The following is a 23037-nucleotide window of genomic DNA, read 5'->3' on the forward strand; positions in this document are numbered from 1 at the left end:
AGGACGTGTGGGAATGGTGCTGGTTAGCAAGCACAGAAGAGACAGGGATCAAAAAGGGACCAGGTAAGTGAGGAATGGCTGGAAGGTAGGAAGAGGAATTAGGAAAGGGGACCCTCCAGCAACCCTTCCATACGTACGCAAATTGAAAGACAGCTGGACGAGCGAAGGTAGAGAAGACAAATACGAGAAACCGAAGCTCTCAAGAAGGAGCTGCAGTCACCTCAGCCTTGTCCACCCGGAGCGTGCCTTCAGCACCCAGCAAGAAAGACAACCTACCTCGCGCCGCCCAGAGCTAGTTTGCAGCACGCCGGTCTACGTAACACCAATCCAGCCCGAGAGGGAAGCACATTTCGCCATCTTTATTATGGTCAGCGGTGGGCTTTTTCTCTTCCAGGACTCACTCATCTTAAGAGACACCTATATTTTGGTTTTCTTGTATTCTGTCGAGCAAGAGACAAAATGAGAAAAAAAGAAAACAACGAGGAAAGCCCCCCTCTGCCGCTATTCCACTGTCCCCTCCTACTCCGGCTCGCCCTCACTTAAGATGGCCACCAGAAAACTGGTGCAGTGATGTGACTCCAATGTTTCGGTTGTCAAGGAGATGCGAATACCGGAAATGCGGAATTCGGGGAGGGTGCACGGAAGGTTTGTGGGCAAGAGGCCGGGCGTCACAGGTCCTGACAGGGAAGAAGTTGGCAGGTCCTGTCTGGGGAGAGCTGTGGCGGAGGCTCCTCCGCGTTCAGTCAACTCTGGTGATGGAGTCGCAGGTCGCGGCCGCTGGGGCTGCAGAGACTGAGGCAGAGGCGGGCAAGCGTCCCACGATGGGCAGTGCCAGCCAGGGGTCGCTGGTCTCGGCGCGCAAGGGGGCTGTCCGGTGGAAGCTCCTGCGACAGGTAGGAGCGAGCGCTCGCCACCCCGCCCGTGGCCACTCCCCTCTCAGGTACCGGGCGCGCCGCGGCGGCTCGCCGTTCCCTGCAGCGCGGCGCTGACTCCCCCGGTTGTCAGGAGCCAAGCGAGAAGCGCCCCCTTGCTTCATCCACGCTGTCCCACCAAAAAAGGGAGCATCTGGCGGGTTGGAGAGCGGGACAGCCAGAGCGAGGTTTCAGAAACTCAGCTCCCGCTAGGAAATCCTTTTGCTCGCCTGTCTGATGGGTGGCACCGCCTCTCTTCACCGCGTGCTGCTCTGCTCTCTTTCCCCTTTCCATTTTATTTTTATTTTATTTTTTGCTTCTTAACTCCCAGCCTGGTCGCGGTCACCGACTTCCTGGGTGCACTTTTTGGTCCCACGTCTCTGGAGATCCGCGGGGTTCACTAATGGAATGGGGACTCTGCACGCTTTTCTGTGTGATGTTTATCGGAGCGTACACGGGAGAGGAAAACCTACTGCTTTCTCTTTTTCCCGCCATGTGAAACTCAGACGCTTATCATCTGAGTCTGAAGTAATGATTGGGATACTAGCTGCCCAAGATGTACCAACGAATCCAAATGTGTTGACTTCAAACCTCTAAACCGCTCCAGTGAAGGCCGTTGTGTTTATAAGTTTCCTTGGTCATTGTGACTCCTCACAGCAATAGAAAAGTAACTAAGACAGTGACTCGGGGCAGTGAGTCCTTAGTGTATTATTTTACTTGGTTAATGCTTTTTAACAACCAACCACATGTCACAAGTCATGCAACTTCTGTGAACCACCTGGTAGTCTATTGATAAAACCTGTGATCACCTGCATGGTGTTACTATTGTGTACCTGGTCTGTATATACCCATAGTTCTCAGAGTTGGCTGGCATGCTCTCCCAGTTATGGTAGAGTATGTAAGAGCAAGAGGCACATTTAAAATCCCTGCTTACACGATGTCTGTTAACATGCGGTATTGCTAAGTTTTGTTATTACTATGATCAAAATACTAGACAGAGCGATTTAAGAAAGGAAGGGTATATATCGACACACAGTTAGATGGCACAGATTTTAGCAGAAAAGGTCCAGGTGGCAGCATCCTGAAGATTCGTGTTTGCAGTGGAAGAAGGGAGTAATGGATGAATACTACTTTTATTTCTCCTTTTTTATTTAGTTTAAGACCCGGTATATGACATGCTGATACCACATCGAGTGTGCCTCCCCACCTCAGTGACCGTAGTTAGGAAAATCCTTTACAGACATGCCAAGAAGTTAACCTAATATAGATAACTCCTCATAGATTGTAAAGACTTTGTGGTTCCTCTAGTTCTTGTCAAGTTGATAATCACTATGAGCCATCTTATAGACTGTTAGCTAAAGGAAGATGCATGGCGAAGCCAAAAGTCAACAGTGTGGGGGAAAAGACTTTTTTTTAAAGGTGTATCTTAGGGTTTCTATTCCTGCACAAACATTAAGACCAAGAAGCAAGTTGGGGAGGAAAGGGTTTATTCCGCTTACACTTCCACATTGCTGTTCATCACCAAAGGAAGTCAGGACTGGAACTCAAGCAGGTCAGGAAGCAGGAGCTGATGCAGAGGCCATGGGGGGTGGGGGTGGGGATGTTACTTACTGGCTTGCTTTCCCTGGCTTGCTCAGCTTGCTTTCTTAGAGAGCCCAGGACCACCAGCCCAGGGATGGCCCCACCCATAAGGGCCTAGGCCCTCCCCTCTTGATTACTAATTGAGAAAATGCCTTACAGCTGGATCTCATGGAGGCCATTCTTCAAGGAAGGCTCCTTTCTCTGTGATAACTCCAGCTTGTGTCTAGTTGACACATAACACCAGCCAGTACCAGGTGTCAGGGAAAAAGTGATTTTTTTTTTCTGTAATAATTCAGTTGATCACCACAGGCTAAACATCTGTAGGTTTTTCATAAGTGTTTAAAGTGACTAAACCATTCATGCATGTTTCATCTGTGTTCAGAAGCATAAAGCATAAAGAATCTTCAAGCTTCAATCTCCATCAAGGCTAGTAATTTGTGACTCTAGTTGGGAGTGTTACTCTGTGCTAGAACACTTTGCGTGTGCAAAGCCCTCGTTTTGATCTCTATTACTGAGGGTTGGGAGGTTCTTTCTCTTGTGGCACACTTGAATGATGTGTGTTTATTTTTGCAACTCCCCAATTCTGTCTTTCTGTACTCCTCAGGATTCCAATGGTGGAATCCCGGCTCTTTGTATTAACTGTTCAGTGCTTTCTCTGGAACTCATATTTTTGAGAGATAACCTGTATGACTTTATTGTTTCTAGGTTATGTGATAAATTGTTGACTTTTGATTCTAGTGCCTACCCTAATTAGGTGAGATTTAGAAGTCTATGTTCGTGATCAATAGCTAAAGAACTTACAGGCATTCTGTTTCCTTTTGGTTGAGTCTCATCTGATAACAGTGGTGGTCACCTGCAACTTCAGTCTTTCAACATTCATCCAGGTAGGGATCCTTAAGAAATGATCTAGTTTCCTTAAGAAATAATTTCTTTCAAATGACTCTGGTAGGCCACGTTTGGGCCAATTGCTGTGCCTAACAGAATAGAGCTATTTGGCTAACCTGGGCCATCAACCTGCTTAACAATCCCAGCAGAATTACATAAAGAAGAGGCATGCATACACAAACTCAAGGGCGCCTCTAGAATGAAACACTTTACCTAGAGGGCTGAATACTTGGCTGGAGAATCTGGTTAATGAAGTATCTCATGGTGCTGCTTAAGGTAGGATGCTCTGTGTGAGATTGTCAGTGTTGAGGCCCTTGGTTTTAGGCTCAGGTTCGCCTGTGACTGTGTGTGATGATGCTGAGAAGACCCCATTGGATATCAGTTTTTCATTGTAAGCGAAAGACTGAGGGCCAGCTTCTCCCCTGCCTCTGCTTAAAAAGAAGCTCTCTTTCTATCTTCTAGTCTCAGTGTTTGGAGTAGTCTCTGATCATCCTTCAAATTTCACTGTAATCTGCAGTGACTTTCTGTGTTCACCTTTAATTTTTATAATTTGAGTCTTCCTTGTTTCCTTGTGCTTTTAGATTTTTTTTTAAGACTTAATTTTTAATTATTTGTACCTGAGAGGAGGATGGCTGTGTACTAGAACACAGGGGCCAGAAGAGGGCATCAGATCCCTTGGAAGAGTGTGTTACAGGTTGTTGTGAACCACCTCACATGGGTACAGGGAACTGTACCTGTATTCTTAACCTCTGAGCCATCATGTACCTGTTCCTGTATTCTTAACCTCTGAGCCATCTCTTCTGCCCCTAGATTATTACTACTTATTTAAGACCCTGAGTCACAAAAATCTGACATGGAGAAGGGAATGTGGACAGACACAGCATCCCACCCTAACCAAAAAGCTGTTTGCAGTTGATACCTGCTGGGAGAGCAGAAATCAGTTTTTTTTTTCCAGTGGATTTTCACTGGCTATGCTAACCACACTCCAGGCCAGGCCTCATGCCCAGAAGTAGTTGGCCAACATAAAAAGGACTCCATGAAAGGTGAAAGGCTAAAATGAAAATACATAGTATGAAGAAAACATTTAAACAAAAAATTTTTTAGGAAAAAAGAGAAATCCCTAAAAAGCAATGTATGCTTACCTCAGCTCAAATATGTTCTTTTTAAAAAAAATTATTGAACTGTACACACTCAGAATTCAGTAATTATCATTGAACTGGAAAATCATTACATTGATTACATTATTTGTAATTAAACTAATTAAATATACACGTCAAAGACCTTGAGTTGCATCATTAATTTATTTGATTTAAACATTTTTTTTCATTTTATTTTAGTTTTTTGAGACAGGGTTTCATTATGTAGCTCTGGCTGTCCTAGAGTTCCCTATGTAGACCATGTTGGCCTCAAACTCACAGAGATCTGCCAGCCTCTGCCTCCCAAGAACTGGGGTTAAAGGTGTGTGCCAGTACCTCTTTGTTTGCTTTTAATGTGAGCATCCATAGCTGCTCTAGCTGTTAGCTCAAGGCTCTAGAGGTTATGCTTGCAGCTTGAGTTACAATAGTAATATTTTAATTTCTACTGAGACTTTACACACACACACACACACACACACACACACGCACGCACGCGTGCGCGGAATGTATATTTTTTTTCCAGAAGAATTTACCCCCTCCTTTCTCACCGTATTGCTGATTTTAATTGTCTATTCCCCTTTGCATTGCCTACTCTCTTCCAGATCTGCACTGAATTGTTCTGTTTGTGTCTTCTTTGATATCACTATCATTTTTACTGGTACTCTTTACCAACTTCAGTATCTTTGAACTCAGTGAGGGATTGCGATCTTTTAGAGATGTCACATTCCCTTGTCTTTTAATGTTGTTGATGTTTCTATGATGTAATTTGTGGACATTGCTTTTACTCTCTCTTCCAGTGTGGTTTGGAGATCTTGTTGAATGCCTACTCTTGAGGCTCAACCTTCATGATGTCTGATAAGGAGAAAACAAATTATTATAACAGCTATAGAATCAAATTGTATAAGATATTGAAATTGCTTAGGAGGCCACCAGTACATTGCTAATGACTATAAGTCAAAGAATAGGAAAACTACTATGAACTTAGAAATTATTTAGAGTAAATGTAGAAAAACCAAGTGACTCGGAAAAGAAAGGAAGCAGGGAAAGAGAAGAACATAGAGAAACCAAGTTCAGGAACAGAAAGGAAAAGCGGTGTGCAGAATGCTACAGGGAAGAGAAAAGAGGAAGTACCAGAAAAGATTCTAAACGATTCTCAAGAAAGAGAAAAATTGAAAACAAAATTTAAGAGGAATGAAAAATACAATTTAAAAATTCCTCAAAATGAAATCAAGTGCTTGCTTCAGTAGAAAAGAGGAAGTACCAGAAAAGATTCTAAACGATTCTCAAGAAAGAGAAAAATTGAAAACAAAATTTAAGAGGAATGAAAAATACAATTTAAAAATTCCTCAAAATGAAATCAAGTGCTTGCTTCAGTAGCGTGGATACCAAAACTAGATTGACACAGAGATGTTTAATTAGCACGCCCCCTGAATAAGGATGCTATGCACATTGGAGAAACATTCTTTATTAGAAAAAAAAAAAAAGCAAAGTCAAAGCACTGCTAAAAGTAAACCAGAGAAGGGAAAAAATACAGAAGACTTAAAAAAAAAAAAAGGTTTGGTTTGGAATTGGAGTAATGGTTCAGCTGTTACAGAATCTGGCTGCTCTCAGAAGACCAGGTTTGATTCCTAGTATCCATGTGGCTGCTCACAGGCATCTGTAACTCCAGTTCCAGGGTATCTGAGGCCTTCTGTGGCCTTCACAGGCTCCAGGCACATACTTGGTACAGAGATGTTTATGCAGGTAAAATAGCCATGCACATAAAATAAAAATTAGAAAAAAAGAAAAGATTGTCTAGAGATGAAAAAGAACAGATGAGTAAGCCGTGTGGTGGTGGCACACGCCTGTAATCCCTGCATTCCGGGAGGCAGAGGCAGGCGGATTTCTGAGTTCGAGGCCAGACTAGTCTACAGAGTGAGTTCCAGGACAGCCAGGGCTATACAGAGAAACCCTGTCTTGAAAAACAAAAAACAAAAAACAAAAACAAACAAACAAACAAAAGAACAGATGAGTATATGAAACATAGTAAGAAATAAAAATAATTGTAGAAATATCGCTGAAGGGTGTGGTGAAAAAGTAGAAAGTACAAGGTGCAAGTGAAGGAAAAAGGGTGTTGGGGCAGCTGCTTTTTGTGTTCTCCAAAACTGAAGACTTCTGGTTATATGTTCAGGGATGAGGGGTGTGGAGGGTGCGGTGTCAGACTTCCAGACTCTTGGTTATATATGCACAGGGAATGCAGCAGAATGGGCAGTTGAATGTCTAGGCTCTTGGTTATATGCATGGAAAATATTGTAGATTGTTTTGAAGTTATCACATCCATTAATGATGTCTTATATTCAGTTTGGCTCCTGGTTCCTACACTCACTCCCACTCCCAACCACCTATATATTCAGGCTCATTTTGTACAGTTTCTGCCATTTCTCCAAGTTTGATCATTAGACTCTTCAGTGATGGTCATATATATATGTATAGTTTTGAAAATGTAAGTCAAAAAATATAAGGCTCCATTAGTTTGTATTATATTCCATTTGGATGTAGATCTGTACGTTTTTTGTTGTTGTTGTTGTTGTTGTTGTTGTTGCTAAAACCCCTTAATCTTCTAGTTTCCAAATGTGGAAAACTAATGCGAATAAAACTAGCCATTTAGACAAAACCAAACAAAACAAAACAAAAAAGCCTGGTCTACAGAGTGAGTTCCAGGACAGCCAGGGCTACACAGAGAAGAGAAACCTTGTCTTGAAAAAACAAAAAACAAAAAAACAAGCAAACAAAACCCCAAAAAACACAAAAACCAAAAACCAAAAAATCTAGTCACTTAATATATCCCAAAACAAATAAATACATGAACACACACACAGCTACATACACAGCTATAGAAGCACAAAGACATGTGCATATTCACAAGCATACATATGTCACAAACAGATACATACCCAGAAGTATACATACGTATGTACTGGCTGGTTTTGTGTGTCAACTTGACACAGGCTGGAGTTATCACAGAGAAAGGAGCTTCAGTTGGGGAAGTGCCTCCTTGAGATCCAGCTATGGGCCATTTTCTCAATTAGTGATCAGGTGGGGAGGGCCCCTTGTGGGTGGTACCACCTTTGGGCTGGTGCTCTTGGGTTCTATAAGAAAGCAGACTTAGTAAGCCAGGGGAAGCAAGCCAGTAAGAAACATCCCTCCATGGCCTCTGCATCAGCTCCTGCTTCCTGACCTGCTTGAGTTCCAGTCCTGACTTCCTTTAGTGATGAACTGCAGTGTGGAAGTGTAAGCTGAATAAACCCTTTCCTCCGCAACTTGCTTCTTGGTCATGATGTTTGTGCAGGAATAGAAACCCAGACTAAGACAGCACTCATATGCACACACACAGCCTAATAGTAACATACCTGCTCTAGTTCTGGATGTTAAAGGTGTTGCTAGTCTTCTCAGTACCTCTGATTAACAAATGCCCAGGAGAAAAGTAGATATCAAAACCTTGCTTACTCTAGATTTTTCTCCCACCTAAGGCATCAGACTATTAAACTGTTACTACCTTCACTACTCAAGTATGCTCTTAAGTGTTTTGTCCGTGTTTTCTCTGTGTTCAGCAGGAAGTTAGTCTGAATAATCTAATTCAGTATTATTGGAAGTGAGAGTTCCTTTATCTCTTAAAAACTGGAAACAAACTTATGCCATTTATATAATTTAACCCTAATATTTGGTTTTATTTCAAAGGTTCTGAAGCAGAAACAGCTGGATGATGGTTTGAGACATGTATCTGTGAGAAGATTTGAATCATTTAATCTATTCTCCGTCACAGAAGCCAAAAAAGGGGGAACTGAAAAAGAGTCTGGTGTGTGGGTCCAGTACACAAGCATCTTTTATCCTGAATACAGCATCTCCTTAAGGTGAGCGTTGTCGAGTCTGTAGAAGGAACCCATGCACTCAGAGCTCTGTGCCTGCTCTGGCTTGGCTTTGCAGCAATCTTTATTGGAATTCAGTTTTGCAACTTCATGTTAGAAAATCCTGCTGCCTTAGATAGAGTCTCTTATGCTTCTATTTCATAAAAAGCACAAGTATCAAATGAAAGCAGCAACTTTAAAATACTCAGAAGACTTCTAAAAAGACAAGAAATTTGGCCCAAATCAAAGATACTCTCATTGTCAAAGTAGCTTGTTGCTACTGTATTTCTAAAAACTCCTTTTATATTTATCATATATATTGTCTGTATTATAAACATCAACATCTAATGAAGACATCATTGTTTACTCTTTTAGTCTCTGTTGTGAAACGACCCCATGACCAAGGCAACTCTAATAAAAGAAACTTAATTGGAGGCTTGCTTACAGTTTTAGAGATGTTGTCTCTGTAACTATGACAGAGTTCTGACTAAGCTAAAATTTTGGCCTTGAGGGTTGCCAATTTTATCTCTTTTTGCATTCTGTGTTATATCCTTCTACATTAGTCAAGCAAAAACAATACCTAAGTATGCCAAATTCTACAGTAGAACATGATCTTCAATAGATTATCATAGCAACACTAAGTATGGCTGGTGATTGATTTTTGTCTAGGTGATGTTACTGTCTTGAGTAGTAACTACGTATTAACATCTTATAATACAACAGCCAATGGTGAATACTATTGAGGTCATCATTTCATAATTGAGGAAAAACCTGGTTAAGGTCACACAGCTGCTCATATAGTAGTTTGTGGCTGTATTTAATCCAGGTAATCTACCCTGTTGATAACTTGTCTGGACTGCACAGAGAGTCTGAACTTTTAGCTTCCATGTGATCCTGCCTCTTAGTCTAGGTACATTGATTTCCTCAGTGATCATTGTGCTCACCAGCTTCCTGCTTCATATATGGTTGGCATTTTTTTTAGCTGTTTTATTGGGTTCTTATGCCTACTACCCTTCCTACCCTTATTCAACCCTAGTCCCTTCCAATCCCCCAATACTAGGTAGGACAGAAAGGTTAGAGGGGAAAGGGGGCATAGACCTCTTTAGACTACTTCCTGCTGTATAGGGATGCCAGATTCCTAGGCACAAGTTGTTAAGATATTCCAGATTGTTGTCTATTTCCGCAGGACCACTTGACAAACCACAGCGGCAGGAAACAGCAGCAGCCTCCTAGGAATGGGCCAGAAAGCCCCTCTCAGGGCTCTCATATTTATACCCTCTCAGAACTTCCCAGAATTCCAAAAGTCACACACTGGAGAAACTATCTACGGCTGGCAAAACCACGCCCCTGCTAGTGCATGAGGCAAATCACATGCTGTGAAGCAGCCTCTTATGCCACAACTGGGATTAAAACAAAAACATTACTCACATAACTGGGTTTTTGTTTTGAGTTTTATTTTGTGTTGAGAAACCAAAATTCTCACTACAATATATAACCTTGTTATGCTAATGAATTTTACCAGAAATGACCAGAAGAGCCTAGATGGAGGATTTTTGCCAAAAGTTGTTCATTCTTTTTCATTAAAAGTTTTGTTCTTTGTTCACAAATTTTCACCTGTTTACTATTTTTATTTAGTTTCCTTTATCTGCTCAATATGAACCCCACTGTATCTTTAATTTTTTTCAAAACTTATTTTTAATAATGTTTCTAAAATACTTTAACCTCCCTTTTAGCCCACCACGCACCAGAGGTAGTGGGGAAGAAAGGATATGGGGGAAGTGGACCTGTTTAGAAAGGTTGTTTGGACCAACTTCTGTCTGTATTGTCTGGAAATCAGCAGTTCAGTTCATAGGTTAGCAGCGGCAGCTTGATCTACTTGCAAACGCTTCATGGATACACCAGCAGTCCAGTTTGGTAGTCGGGTTGGCAAACATGAATCAGCAATGGTGGCGCTACCTAGCAGAAACAGCCAGGCCCCAGCCTCAGCAGGAGTCAGCAGGAGGAGCCAGGAGGGACCAGTGAAGACAGGAGACCCACAAGCATTGCACATATAGCTCTATAAGCAAGCTGAGCTCAGCCCTAATCAGTGTCCATGGAGTCCTGTTTACATCCTCCAAACATCCATGGGTCTTGCCTAAGCACTGTTCTGTCTCAGATGACATCACTTTGCCAATCAGCAAGCTACAGCACACCACCAGAATTTTTTGGTGTGTTTCTCAGTCTGGAGTCCTGACAAATGGAACTCAACTATGCAATGTAAGACGGACCAATACATGTGTGTTTTTAGTGAAGAATCCTTCATTATGTATCTTTTCACGTATTTGCTTTAGCAGAATATCCTTTCTCCTGTGTCTGCTTCAGCAAAACGATCCTTTATATAGTGCCTGCCTTCTTTCACTGGTGTGCACTTCAGGAAAGTACTCGTTCATGTGTCTGTCCCAGCAGAACACCATCCAACACAACTGACTTTCCAAAGAACCCTTAAGTGTCCCCTTCAGCCCACTCTTATTTTCTATCTTATATTAACACCTTCAACCTGTTTCTGTGAGATCTCTTAGCAGTGTTCTCTGTTTCCTTCAGTATTGAGTGGTGGATATTCTGAAGTGCTTTTTGTTTCTTTGCTTTAGAGCAACAGCCCAAATGTAATTTTAAATATAGAACACACATATATATGGATAATCATATCTAATTTTTTGGTTTTTTGGTTTTTTTTTTTTTGAGACAGGGTTTCTCTGTGTAGCCCTGGCTGTCCTGGAACTCACTCTGTAGACCAGGCTGTCTTCAAACTCAGAAATTCGCCTGCCTCTCAAGTGCTGGGATTAAAGGCGTGTGCCGCCACTGCCTGGCCATATCTAATTTTTGGGGAGTCTTACTGTGCAGCCCTGGCTGACCTAGAACTAGCTATGTAGACCAGGCTGACCATATAGTCAAAGATCTGCCTACAGAATTCTGCCTCTCAGAATTTTTAAAGTTTGTCAAATACAATATTATGGAATGATTGGAAGAAAAAAGATGAATAATTTTAGGTAAATTCAAACCAAAAACTGTTTATTTGTATCTTGTATATAAATATAAGGTATGCTTTCCTCAGGGAGCTAAATATATGAGAAATGAAACAGTAACAAGAAGAAAAGTTAAGTAGGCAACCTGAGAGCTCTCACCATGTGGCACATGGCTGATTTCTAAATTAAATTAAAAACTTGACATGTGCCACCTTAGAAGCACTTTTGGAAAGCAATGAGGGGCAGGAATTTAGTCAGGATCTGGATGTAATTGAAGGTTCTAGAGAAAGGGAGAAATCATTCCTGCTGAGAACAAGGGCATCATGAACTAGTATGAAAACATGCAAGGCAGCATGATCAGGGGCTGCTGAGAAGGCCAGCTCCATCTTAGAGAGAGGATCCTAAAGGATGGTTGTTATGTATTGGGGTCCAGGAGTTGTCCCACAAACCACATGAACACCATTCAAGCAACACAGGGATAGTCTATTAAGCATATAGTCCAGGACTGATTGATCAGGGCCACAGGACAGACTCAGGAGCTGGATGTGACCCCAAGCTAGAATCCTACAGAGCTTTTAAGCCTGGAATCCATAAATATCTGTGCCAAGTTATTCCACCAGTCAGGCTTTAGGGATAGGGATTTCCTCAGGAACACGCTTTTGTTGTCCACTGCTCCTATTCCCACTGGTTGGGGTATTCAGCTGTGGCAGGAGACTTACTTGCCTTGCCTAACATTCATGTCTTAACCTGTCTTCTAGGATGGGACTTGTCTAACATCCATGTCCTAACTTGCCAACCAGGATGTCAGTTACCCACGTACATGTCTTTCTGCCAAGTAGGATGTCATTTCCTAGGGAGGTGTTGGGAACTTAAACTTTACTCGGCCCCTACTCAAAATGGAAGTCTTAATCTGAATGGCTTCTTACATTGGTGCAGGTGTCTCTCTTATGTTGAGGTCCATCCCAGGCACAGTTTAGAAAGGCAAAAACCATAAAAGATACACGGGTGCAGGAAGTGCTGCCTGGCTGTTGGTTCAGGTCCAAGTTGACTGTGACTAACTATACAAAGCAGTTCTAGCTAGCCTCTACTATTATTGGTTTCCAAGAACACTAAAGCACAGAACATAACAGAATGTACAATCAACTCAGGCATGAGAAGTTTCTACTTCTAACAGTAGTAACAGCATAAAATGGTTGGCTAGACAGACAGCAGTTACTCAGGCCTTAACACTGTGCACTCCCACAGACCATGCACATGCACCCACTTTCTCTGTCTTGCTCCCCATCACCTAAGAGTCCCTGGCACAGTTCAATGGAGGACATGGGGGATTCTCACTTGTTAGTTGTCCTTGGCATCTGTTCTCCCCATAAAAGATACACGGGTGCAGGAAGTGCTGCCTGGCTGTTGGCTAACTATACAAAGCAGTATAGTTAACCTTAAACCCTCTCACATCTTGATTTCTAGCCCTTGGAAGCTTTATTAGACTCAAACATAAATAACCCAAAGAGAATAAATACCTAAACGATTGTTAATTTAATAGCATCTCATGGTTGATTATTTTACTAAGCTGTATAAATTATTAAATTATTCTTATATAAAATTAAATCTTTGACCATTACTTTCTCTTAGCTTTGGGTAATTGTACATAAAATGAAGGAATAATGAGACTCATAGTAACTTTTCTTTTTTCTTTTCTTTTTTTTAAAAAGATTTATTTATTTATTGTTATATGTAAGTACACTGTAGCTGTCTTTAGACATACTAGAAGAGGGCATCTGATTTCATTACGGATGGTTGTGAGCCACCATGTGGTTGCTGGGATTTGAACTCAGGACCTTCGGAAGAGCAGTTAGTGTTCTTACCCGCTGAGCCATCTCTCCAGCCCCCTCATAGTAACTTTTCATTAAACAGAAAATTCAGGACTGTTAAGTCAAAGCTTAGATTGTGAAATCCCCAGGGTCTTTCATCATTCTTGTGGTTCCCTCTTTGAAAATAGGTGAGACTGAGGAATTGAAGTATGGTACTATTCCTACTTTATTGCTTAAAAAGTCTTGTTTTTCTGCTGCTTTGTTTCTTAGAATTTTACAGACCCAGCTATTGCTATTAGTTAAATACATACAGAAAACCATGGTAGACCAGAAAGTGCTTTCACTAAATCTTTTATTAAAAATTACCTCCACTCTGCATTATAAGCTATGATTTACTATTGCATAGAACTTACCGTGTATATACTAGATACTGTTTTCATACCTTAGTTTTTTAACTTAATTTCCCCATGGCCAAACTGAAATATTTTGGAAGCTTTAATGCTTCCATTATATATGGAACCATACATGCTAGAGTTATTAATTTATAATTATATACGTATCCCATTATTTGTGGACCCATACATACCAGAGTTACTAATTTATAAATGAATGCAATTTTAAGAAAAGCATAGGCTGTCTTTGAATGTGACTACTGTTGCTATGGTGATTGCTGAATTAGAATGCCAGCACTTGACTTTTGGCTTGTTCTAGAAGTGTAAGATGGGCAAGAAGTCAAGAATGTGGCTTTGCCTGTGTTGCTTTTTGAGTACAATCAGTGTATCACCACAAAGTCATACATTGCTTCTAAGGGAAAGGAAAAGACAAACCAAACCATTACACTACTGAGATTAGCATGTGTCTTCTGATACTAAGTCAGGATCGATGTGTTCATGAAATTAAATGTATGGCAGATCATCCGTACATACACAATGCATATTATAGGTACCTATTTCAATAAACATTTCCCTTCAAAACTGTAGTATTTTGGTCTTACAAAAATAATGATGTGGTAAAAAGGTGAGGCTGGCAACTGGACAAATATGATTACTGAATTGATTTAAATACATTGCTTTTTTAGTTGAAGATTTATTTATTCTTTTATGTATGAGTACATTGTCACTCTCTTCAGACACTTCAGAAGAGGGCATCAGATCCACAGATGGTTGTGAGCTACCATGTGGTTGGTGGGAATTGAGCTCAGGACCTTTGGAAGAGCAGTCAATGCTCTTAACCGCTGAGCCATCTCTCCAGCCCTTAAATATAAAGTTTTAATACTAGGAACAGAATTAATATGCGGTACTAAACAGCCTTTAATTTCTTATTTTAAAAAGTCTTTACCTTTAAAATATTCAGTGTGTGGAAAACTCAAGTTCATTGAGTGATGGTTTCATATAATGTGTCAGGTCTTGGCTAATTATGACTTCATTTTCTACTTTATCTTATGATTATTTATATTGTTTGCTTACATATAAATGTACTCAGTTTCAGTAAATTCAAATGGATCCTGGAATGTTTATTCAAATTTATCTACATTGCATATAGATATTATCTACTAATTTCTTATTCTATAGATAAGACTTTAAAAGCCATTTAGATACAAAAAAGCTTCAAAGTGAGTTGCAGGGACAGTCTGTTGTTGAACATTTTCCTTTTGAAAATCTCTACTTTTTTTGTTCTTTTAAGTCTTTGGTGGTGGTGCAAGCCTTTATTCCCAGCACTTGGGAGGCAGAGGCAGGAGGATTTCTGAGTTCAAGGCTAGCCTGGTTGGTCTACAGAGTGAGTTCCAGGTTAGCTGGGGCTGCACAGAGAAACCCTGTTTTGAAAAACCAAAAAAAAAAAAAAAAAAAAAGTCTTTGTAGTTTATTTTTTTTCTGCGTTTTAAAAGCAAAGTTCTTGTTAATCAAGTTAACATTTACCTCTGTACAAAGGGTTTCAATGAAGTCTTCTGTCCCTCCTTAGTATAGCCAGTGTTTGCTGCAACCTCATCATTAGTCGGATAAGAGGCCACACCCCTATCAGCAGCCTCCACCCCCCCCCACCTCCACCCCCCCACCCCCATCTCTGGGAGTCTCTGACTTGCTTCCTCTTTGGGGCTGTCTGTTCTAGACATCACATCTACACTGAAGTATGTAGGCTTTTATGTCTGCCTCTTTTCACTTAGTATACTTTTAATTAAAAAGAAAATTGTCCAAATTCTACCATGTTTCAGAAAGCCGTTCATTTTTCTATGGTTGAATTAACATGTCACTATATGGTTAATAATGCATTTTTAATACTAATTCTTGAACTAATTTGAGTTTTTCCCCTATTTTTTGACTATTATAGGTAATGCTACTGTGGACATTCATGTGTACTCTGTGTGTGTGTATGTACATAGTTTTTTAGTTCTCTTGGTATGGACCTGGGAATGTAGTGGCTAGATAATGTAGTTGCTACATGTTTAGGTTTTCTGAGGAATGGTCTTTTCATGGTGACTCTTTTACATTCTTACTAGGAATGCATGAGAACTCAGTCTCCTCCATGGTCCTCTGCACTTGTGTTTTATTGTTTGGAAGTTAACTTGCATGCCTGTGCACTGTATGTGTGCCTAGTGCCCACAGAGGCCAGAAGAGGGTATTGGATCTCCTGGGACTACAGATGGTTGTGAGTCTCCATGTGGGTACTTGGAATTGGACCCAGGTCCTCTGCCAGAGCATCCAGTGCTCTTAACTACTGAGCACCTCTCCAGCCCCCATTTGTTTTGTTTTTTGTTTTTTCTATACAAAGTTATAGTGGCGAGGTGATGTGAAATGATCTCTTAGTGTGGCTTTGACTGTCATTTCCCAGTTGAAAATGAAAGACACTAAGCATCATCTATGTACTTATCAGATATCATCATCTATGTACTTATCAGATATCATCTGTGTACTTATCATGCATCATCATCTGTGTACTTATATATGTACTTATCATGCATCATCATCTATGTACTTATCAGATATCATCATCTATGTTCTTATCATATATCATCATCTATGTACTTATCATATATCATCTATGTACTTATCAGATATCATTTATGTGCTTATGCATCTTTGCATTCAAATGTTTTACCCATTGTAAATTAGATTGTTTATATTTTGGTTCTTAAGTTAAAACATTTTTTTATTCACAATTAATAAATGTATGACATAATATATTTTTAAACATTTATCTATTTTACTTATATGAGTACACTCACAAGACACACCAGAAGAAGGCACTAGATCCCATTACAGATGGTTGTGAGCCACCATGTAATTGTTGGGAATTGAACTCAGGACATTTGGAAGAGTAGTCAATGTTCTTAACTGCTGAGCCATCTCTCCAGCCTGTGACGTAAATATTTATGTAATACAGTGTGATACTTTATGATGTCTTTATGCAGTGTGCAGAGATCAGGCCAGGATACTTAGCTTACACTTCACCTCAGATATCAGTTGTTTCTTTGGTAACATTGAGTATCCTCTCTACCAGTTGTGTTGAAAGGATTTTATTTCTTTTTGTTTTTTGAGTCAGGGTTTCTTTACATAGCTCTGGCTGTCCTGTAACTTGCACTGTAGACCAGGCTGGCCTCTAACTTAGAGATCCACTTGCTTCTGCCTCCAGGTTTCTGGGATTAAAGGAGTGTGCACCACTGCCTGACTAATTGTTCACATTTTTATAATTAGAATCGGGAGATTTGACTTCCTGTCTCCACTACCCTTATACAACTTAAAGATATCAAAGTGTGCACTCTAAGACAGTGCTTTCGACAAGAACAAACTATGTGTCAGTATTAACTCAAAAAGTTGCTGTAGTAACTTTGAATTGTATGGACTTTTAATGTAGGCATTTTACTTAAGTTATCCTAGCTCTTGGCTTTAACATTTAATATTATGTAATCTTCACACCATTTTTCTATTTTACTCTGTTGTATGACAAAGTTTTTCCTAGGGGAATGGTACACACATGTCTACTTACCCTAGATAGGAATGTTAGGTTGGTCCAAGATGGAGTCACCTAAGGCACTATGGTGATTTGAATAGGAATGGCCCCCATAGACTCACGTGTTTGAATGCTTGGCCCATAGGGAGGGGCATTATTAGGTGTGGCCTTGTTGGAGTAGGTAAGGCCTGGTTGGAAGAAGTGTGTCACTGTGGAGCTGGACTTTGATATCTCATATATGCTTAAGTTGCACCTAGAGCAATTCAGTCTCCTACTGGCACTAGTCAGGATATAGAACTCTTGACTCCTTCAGCACCATGTCTGCCTGGGCACTGTTATTCTTCCCATCATGATGATAATGGGCGGAACCTCTGAAACTGTAAGGCACTTAATCAAATGTTTTCCTTTATAAGACTTGCCTTGGTCATGTTGTCTTTTCATAGTAAGTTCAAAATGAACTTCTGACCCATATGGGAACCAGCCCCTTCAGGGAAATGACCAGAGGTCATCTGATCCTTACTTCAGCTGAGCAGTATGTCCACAACATCTTGATCTTTTACTGAGTGCCCTCATAAAGGATCGCTGCTTAAAGCAGTTCCTTTTCTCTTAATGCTCTTTTGGCCATTTTCCCACCCAAATAAAACCACCTGAGGAGACCTCAAACTCCCCTTTTGGTGGGGCTGTTCTTTCTTCCCTTGGGGACAGCCTAGTAGGTTTTTGCCTCTAATAGAGCTTTGTGTTGACTTCAGTGCTGTGCTGGTGCTTTTCTGCTCTCGTTTAACCTCACAGGGATACTTTTGGGGGTTTCCATGAATTAAGATACACGCAATTCCAGTATCTAACAAAGCACAAGTCAGGCTATAACAAACAGGCCCTTTGTTTTTTTAAAAAAAGTCTTCTCTAACTCCAACAGCACAGGTGCTGAATATTCCATCATTACCATAGTTCCTTGCATTACGCCACCACCAATGCCCCCATCTTATCGACTGTCCCCGAATTTTCTTATCGAAATTGGACCTGTGGGGTGTCTTCTATTGTGTTTACCATGTTCTCCTCTGCCCCACTCTCTGAATCTTCCGTTGGGTTCCAAGTTCTTGAATCCCAAGAAGGGCTTTTGAGCATGAATTTAACTTGTGCTCTGTTTTCCCTCTTGCCCTCAAGCCTTAAGAAGCAGCCAGTCACCATCTCTCTTCCCCTTGTTTACCCACTAGCCTCAGGTTAGATAGAGGCTAGCACAGAGGAGGCTGCCCAATCTCCCTTTTGTTGCAATTGTTCCTTTCCAGAAACATCTCAGATGCATTTCTAACTACATACAACATAGGCAGGTAACCTTTGCCTATTGGCAGTCTCAACCCCGAGTGCTCTTCTTACAGACTGCATGACTTCCTCTAAACCTTTAACTATTTTCAGGGCAACTCCATGTTCCTGTGGTGGACTCCACCCATCAAGTAGGCGTACCACCTCATCACACACGGTGGGATTCCTAATCCTGATGGCTCAGCCTTATTGCCCGTCTCACTACCCAAAGCAAGAAGCAGCAAGTGCTGTCGCAGCACACTGTATAGGAAAGGACAACTCTCCTGGAATATCCTCTGTCGATGCTCCTCACTCTGGCTTCACAGCCTCAATCATGGCCTTGCTACTTATAGCAAGGACCAGATGCACTCCCAGCTCTTCTGTAGTTCTGCGGTGTCCCTGTTCTGGTGCCAATCATGTTGTGTGACAAAACTTTTTCTGAGGATATGCACACATGTCTGTTCACCCAAGATAGAGAGCCTCTGAGAGACCAAAGTACAGATGCCACCAAAGTCCAACTTGGTGAACCAGTGATTTTTATCGGGGTTACTTATAGGAGCAGAAATGTAAAGGCAGCAGCATCACCAAAGCTTACGCATGGGTGATAGCTCACAAAAGCTGGGAACCTGGAACCTACTGTACAGCCTGTAAGCTTAGCTGCTTTGCTAAGCAAAGTAGTATGTGTAGTAGATCCAAATGGTAAAATCTAACATGAAATTTGTGTTGAGTATCTGTAGTGTAGATAGTCACAGTCACTCACATTTGCTTTTTGAAGTTTTGAACAGTCATTAAGACCATGTTACAGGAGATTTTTGGATGTTGAAAACTATGATACATTATAAAAAACACAAATTGCATACCAATCTTTATCAACATATAGAGAACAGATTTGAAGTGTGCACCAAAATATTAACTGACTATCTCTGCTCATTAGGATAATGAGGTTTTGCTATTTTCAAAGGAATCATATGTTGCTGCTATGTTTTGGAACATGCTGCGTTCGGGGTCATGTCGTGCTCCAGCCTGCATTTTAGATGTTAAAATTGCATGTATTATAGTTTCAGTAATGTTAGTGTAATTAACTTCTATTCCTACACCCTCATGTTCACTGAGGTGGATATATAAACATCACATCATGATAAGGAAGCTTTGATTTCTCGCTGGTGACTTTATTTCTTTGGCTTATGGTACTTTTGTGCCCAGTGTTTATTTGGTTAGTTATGATTGCAGACAACTTTATGCAACCTCAGTCTTTCTGACAGAGAAATCATAGGAGAGAAATAAGCTCTTTTTTTCTGAAAAGAGTAATATAATTACAATTCTATTGATACTGATATAATTATGTATATTCTAGCAAACTAATACATATCTTGATAAATATATAATTATATATACATTCTAGCCCCCATTTGAATTAAATTTTAATGATAAATTTAAGGTAGTATTGATAATATGCATGTCCAGTGATTTACTGATGAATATATTTTAAATAATCCAAACACCCTAAAGTGGGTTCAGCTATAGTTCTGAGGGAGCACTTAGAAGATTGTAGATATAACTCCAGCTTTGCCACTTGGTTCCCTTATTACGATTCAGATAATCAAACCCAATATGTGAAGGGCTGAGTGAAGAGAGTTGAGCTAACAGACAGAAGGAAGATTAGGGGTAAATGCCGAGTCACTTTGGCCTGCTGGTGTTCAGGACTGCCGGTGAATGGACTGCAGAGTTGCTGGTCCCTTAGTCTTTGCATCCAGGTAGCAAATAGTTGTACTGCTTTAGTAGAATTTCTGTGTTACTGTGGGTAGCTCTGGAGGCTAATTTGTTTTGCTTTTGTTTTATTCTAAAATTCTCCATTTGATTTGTGTCCTTTTTAAAGCTTCATCTTTAAGGACTTGTATGGAAGAGCTTGTATGTAACTATAAATTATTTTCAGTTAGGCAGTGAGTTTACCAATTATAGCACTTTAAGGTGTTGATTATAATCAGGAAATGCCATTACATGCAATGCTCTGACGGCCACTAGCGCTCAAAGGTTTTTTTTCCTTCTCCCTCTAGTGGGCAGAAATTATTTTAAAACTGTGATATGGTAGGGCTCATTAGAATTGAGTGCATCACAGTATACTGTCAGATTTAAAAAAGAATTAGAAGTGCTGTTATTTCAGAAATGTTAAATAAACTGTTCTATCCCTTTGCAGACATAATAGTGGATCCTTGAACGTCGAGGATGTCCTCACCAGTTTTGACAACACAGGAAACGTTTGTAAGTTATGTGCTCACTATGAAACAGATTCAGTGCTTTAAAAAGCAAATTTTAGTTTCCCTTAATATTATACTAACCATGTGTCTATACATATTTTTATACATGTATACATATATACATGCATAGTAGAAATTCCTGGTGCTTTAGCTGTAGAAGGTACTCCATAGGAGATGCATACTAAATGGGGTATCGCAGTTTTTACAAAAACTTTATGGCACTGTGTGCGTCTGAGACAGAGCAGAGCTCAGAAGGACGTCTGGGCTCTCTGGTGCTGTTCCTGCTTCCTGTCCCCATTCCCCATTGCGATGTTCCCTGTAAGTCCAGCGGTTGGTCTGCCTCCTCCTCTGCTTGCTTTGCCTCTTGCACTCTTCACTCTTCTGGTGCTGATTAGATCCACAACACGTTCTTCACGATGTCACTATACTTAAAATGCAGGGTTTCAATTACATAATAGAGGCTATATTGTATTTTTGTCTAAGCTTCTGATTAATTGGTGATCTATTTATCTGCTGAGAACTTCATTTAAGGAATTCTAAAATAATGCCATGTGACGAAAGCAATCAGCTAAGAATATATTCACATCACATTTAAGTAACATATCTTAATAAGAACTATGTGTGTCTTCTAAGTTGTTGCATAGCATACTTATCAAAATAATGTATCATTAGTAAAATGTGATCCTTTCAAATTTAAAAATAACTCATTTTTTTCCTAAGAGGAAACATTATAATTACTTATTGTCTATTCTTTTTTTTTTTGAACACCAGAGTTTTTTTTTTAAAAGACTTATTTTTTCTCTCTCTATATAAGTACACTGTGTCTTCAGACACACCAGAAGAGGGCATCAGATCCCATTGCAGATGGTTGTGAGCCACCATGTGGTTGCTGAGAATTGAACTCACGACCTCTGGAAGAGCAGTCAGTGCTCTTAACAGCTGAGCCATCTCTCCAGCCCCCTTATTGTCTATTCTTAAATGATAAACTTTGCTGATAGTACTTTTTTACCAAATGGATGGATTTTACTTGAATAATGTATAATCATAGACATTATTTTTGTTCTATGTTCATATTTTCGTTAATTCTTGTTTATATAGAAAAGTTATATTTTGTCACCAAGGAATCTATTCTATTACCCTAAAATATTTAGAATGGCATAGGTTTTGTTTGCACGGACAGTAATCGGTTACCTTTTAGCTTATACGGTGTTGGCCTTTAGTGAGTTCTGACTTAGATGTACATTGTAGTTTTGTTGGGAGCCAGGCAAGGACTGGGGATGCTATGGTGGTTGAGGAACACATTCTATTACACTACAGTAATGTGAATATCATTAAGTCAGCTCTGTGTGAGCACACGTTAGAACATGATCCTGGAATGTGAAATATAGACTTTTTAATTCAGTAACACAAACTTTTCTTGACTCCCTATGAAATAGGGCCACTAGCCGGCAGCACTGCATACAATGAAAACAGTCTCTTAAGGGTCTAAGGTATTACTTCACATATGAATAACAGGCTCGTCCTTCTCCAACATCTTCTCTCTCATCCATACCATTTAGCTGTGTCACTGACAAGTGGACAAGTCATGTATTGAGCACACCCTGCTCTGTCCTGTATGGAGGATGCCCTTCCTGCTCGCTGTGGTGTATGTGGGACGCCCGCCGTTCCCTGCTCTGTGTTGTTTGGTAGGGAACTTCAGAACAAGATATGGCTTCACCTTAAGTGATTCATGTCCACTCTGTGAACTTGGCATCTGTTTTTAGAGACTACATATAATTCATGGACCCTGTCCAACTCTCTGTTCCTCACAGTTGATGCTCACTAAGTGGAAGCTACTTGTTTATTGCTCCTGGTGCTTGGTACTTTCCAAACTTGTTTATAAGGGCTTGTAAGTTTGTACAATTCATGTTGTTAAGGCTTAATGTAAAATAAGCTTAAATTAAAAAGAGAGACCAAAAACTATTTTGATGTTTTAAAATGAACTATTTTGATTGAACTAAAAAGCCAGAAAAATTAGAAAAAAATATAACAAAATAGTTTATTAAGATGTTTTATTATAATAGTCTTAAGAACCCAAAAATATGGTCAAGTGACAGATACAGTAACAAAACAAGGTGGCTTAAGACTTTTTTTTGGCATGTGAGGGTCTGGGTGGTATGGGCAGCTGTGCATGTGTGTTCATGTGGGTGGTTGTATGTGTCTATGCATGTGTGTGGAGGCCTGAGGCTGAGGTCAGCGGCCTTCCTCTGTTCTCTACCTATTCTCTGAGGCAAGGTCTCTTGGTCTTGGCCATGTAGCCAGGCTGGCTACCCGCTGCTCTAGGAAGAGTTAGAC

General features: G+C 40.3%; 2 protein-coding genes and 1 non-coding gene across 8 annotated transcripts in view; 2 read left to right on the plus strand and 1 right to left on the minus strand.

Annotated features, from left to right (window-relative positions):
• Positions 1–363, minus strand: part of Prepl (prolyl endopeptidase like) — a 30825-nt gene extending 30462 nt beyond the window's left edge. For 2 of the 3 annotated variants that reach the window (XM_052186503.1, XM_052186501.1), the window contains exon 1: positions 138–270. The gene's annotated coding sequence lies outside the window, so the exon portion shown is untranslated. The other variant, XM_052186502.1, reaches the window with a different exon arrangement.
• A 263-nt stretch (positions 364–626) lies between these two features.
• The window catches only part of Camkmt (calmodulin-lysine N-methyltransferase), a 382235-nt gene continuing 359824 nt past the window's right edge, over positions 627–23037 (plus strand). The window contains exons 1-3 of one of the 4 annotated variants that reach the window (XM_052186507.1): positions 627–893; positions 8231–8403; positions 20643–20707. In XM_052186507.1, the coding sequence (XP_052042467.1) occupies positions 756–893; positions 8231–8403; positions 20643–20707 (376 nt within the window). In that variant the 5' untranslated portion in view covers positions 627–755. The remainder of the gene's footprint in view (positions 894–8230; positions 8404–20642; positions 20708–23037) is intronic. The other 3 variants (XM_052186505.1, XM_052186506.1, XM_052186508.1) reach the window with 3 other exon arrangements.
• On the plus strand, positions 5875–5985 carry LOC127688103 (U6 spliceosomal RNA). The gene has a single exon (XR_007978557.1). It is a non-coding gene; the product is annotated as a U6 spliceosomal RNA (small nuclear RNA).

The sequence above is a fragment of the Apodemus sylvaticus genome, chromosome 6, assembly GCF_947179515.1.
Source record: "Apodemus sylvaticus chromosome 6, mApoSyl1.1, whole genome shotgun sequence".
Lineage (NCBI taxonomy): Eukaryota > Metazoa > Chordata > Mammalia > Rodentia > Muridae > Apodemus > Apodemus sylvaticus.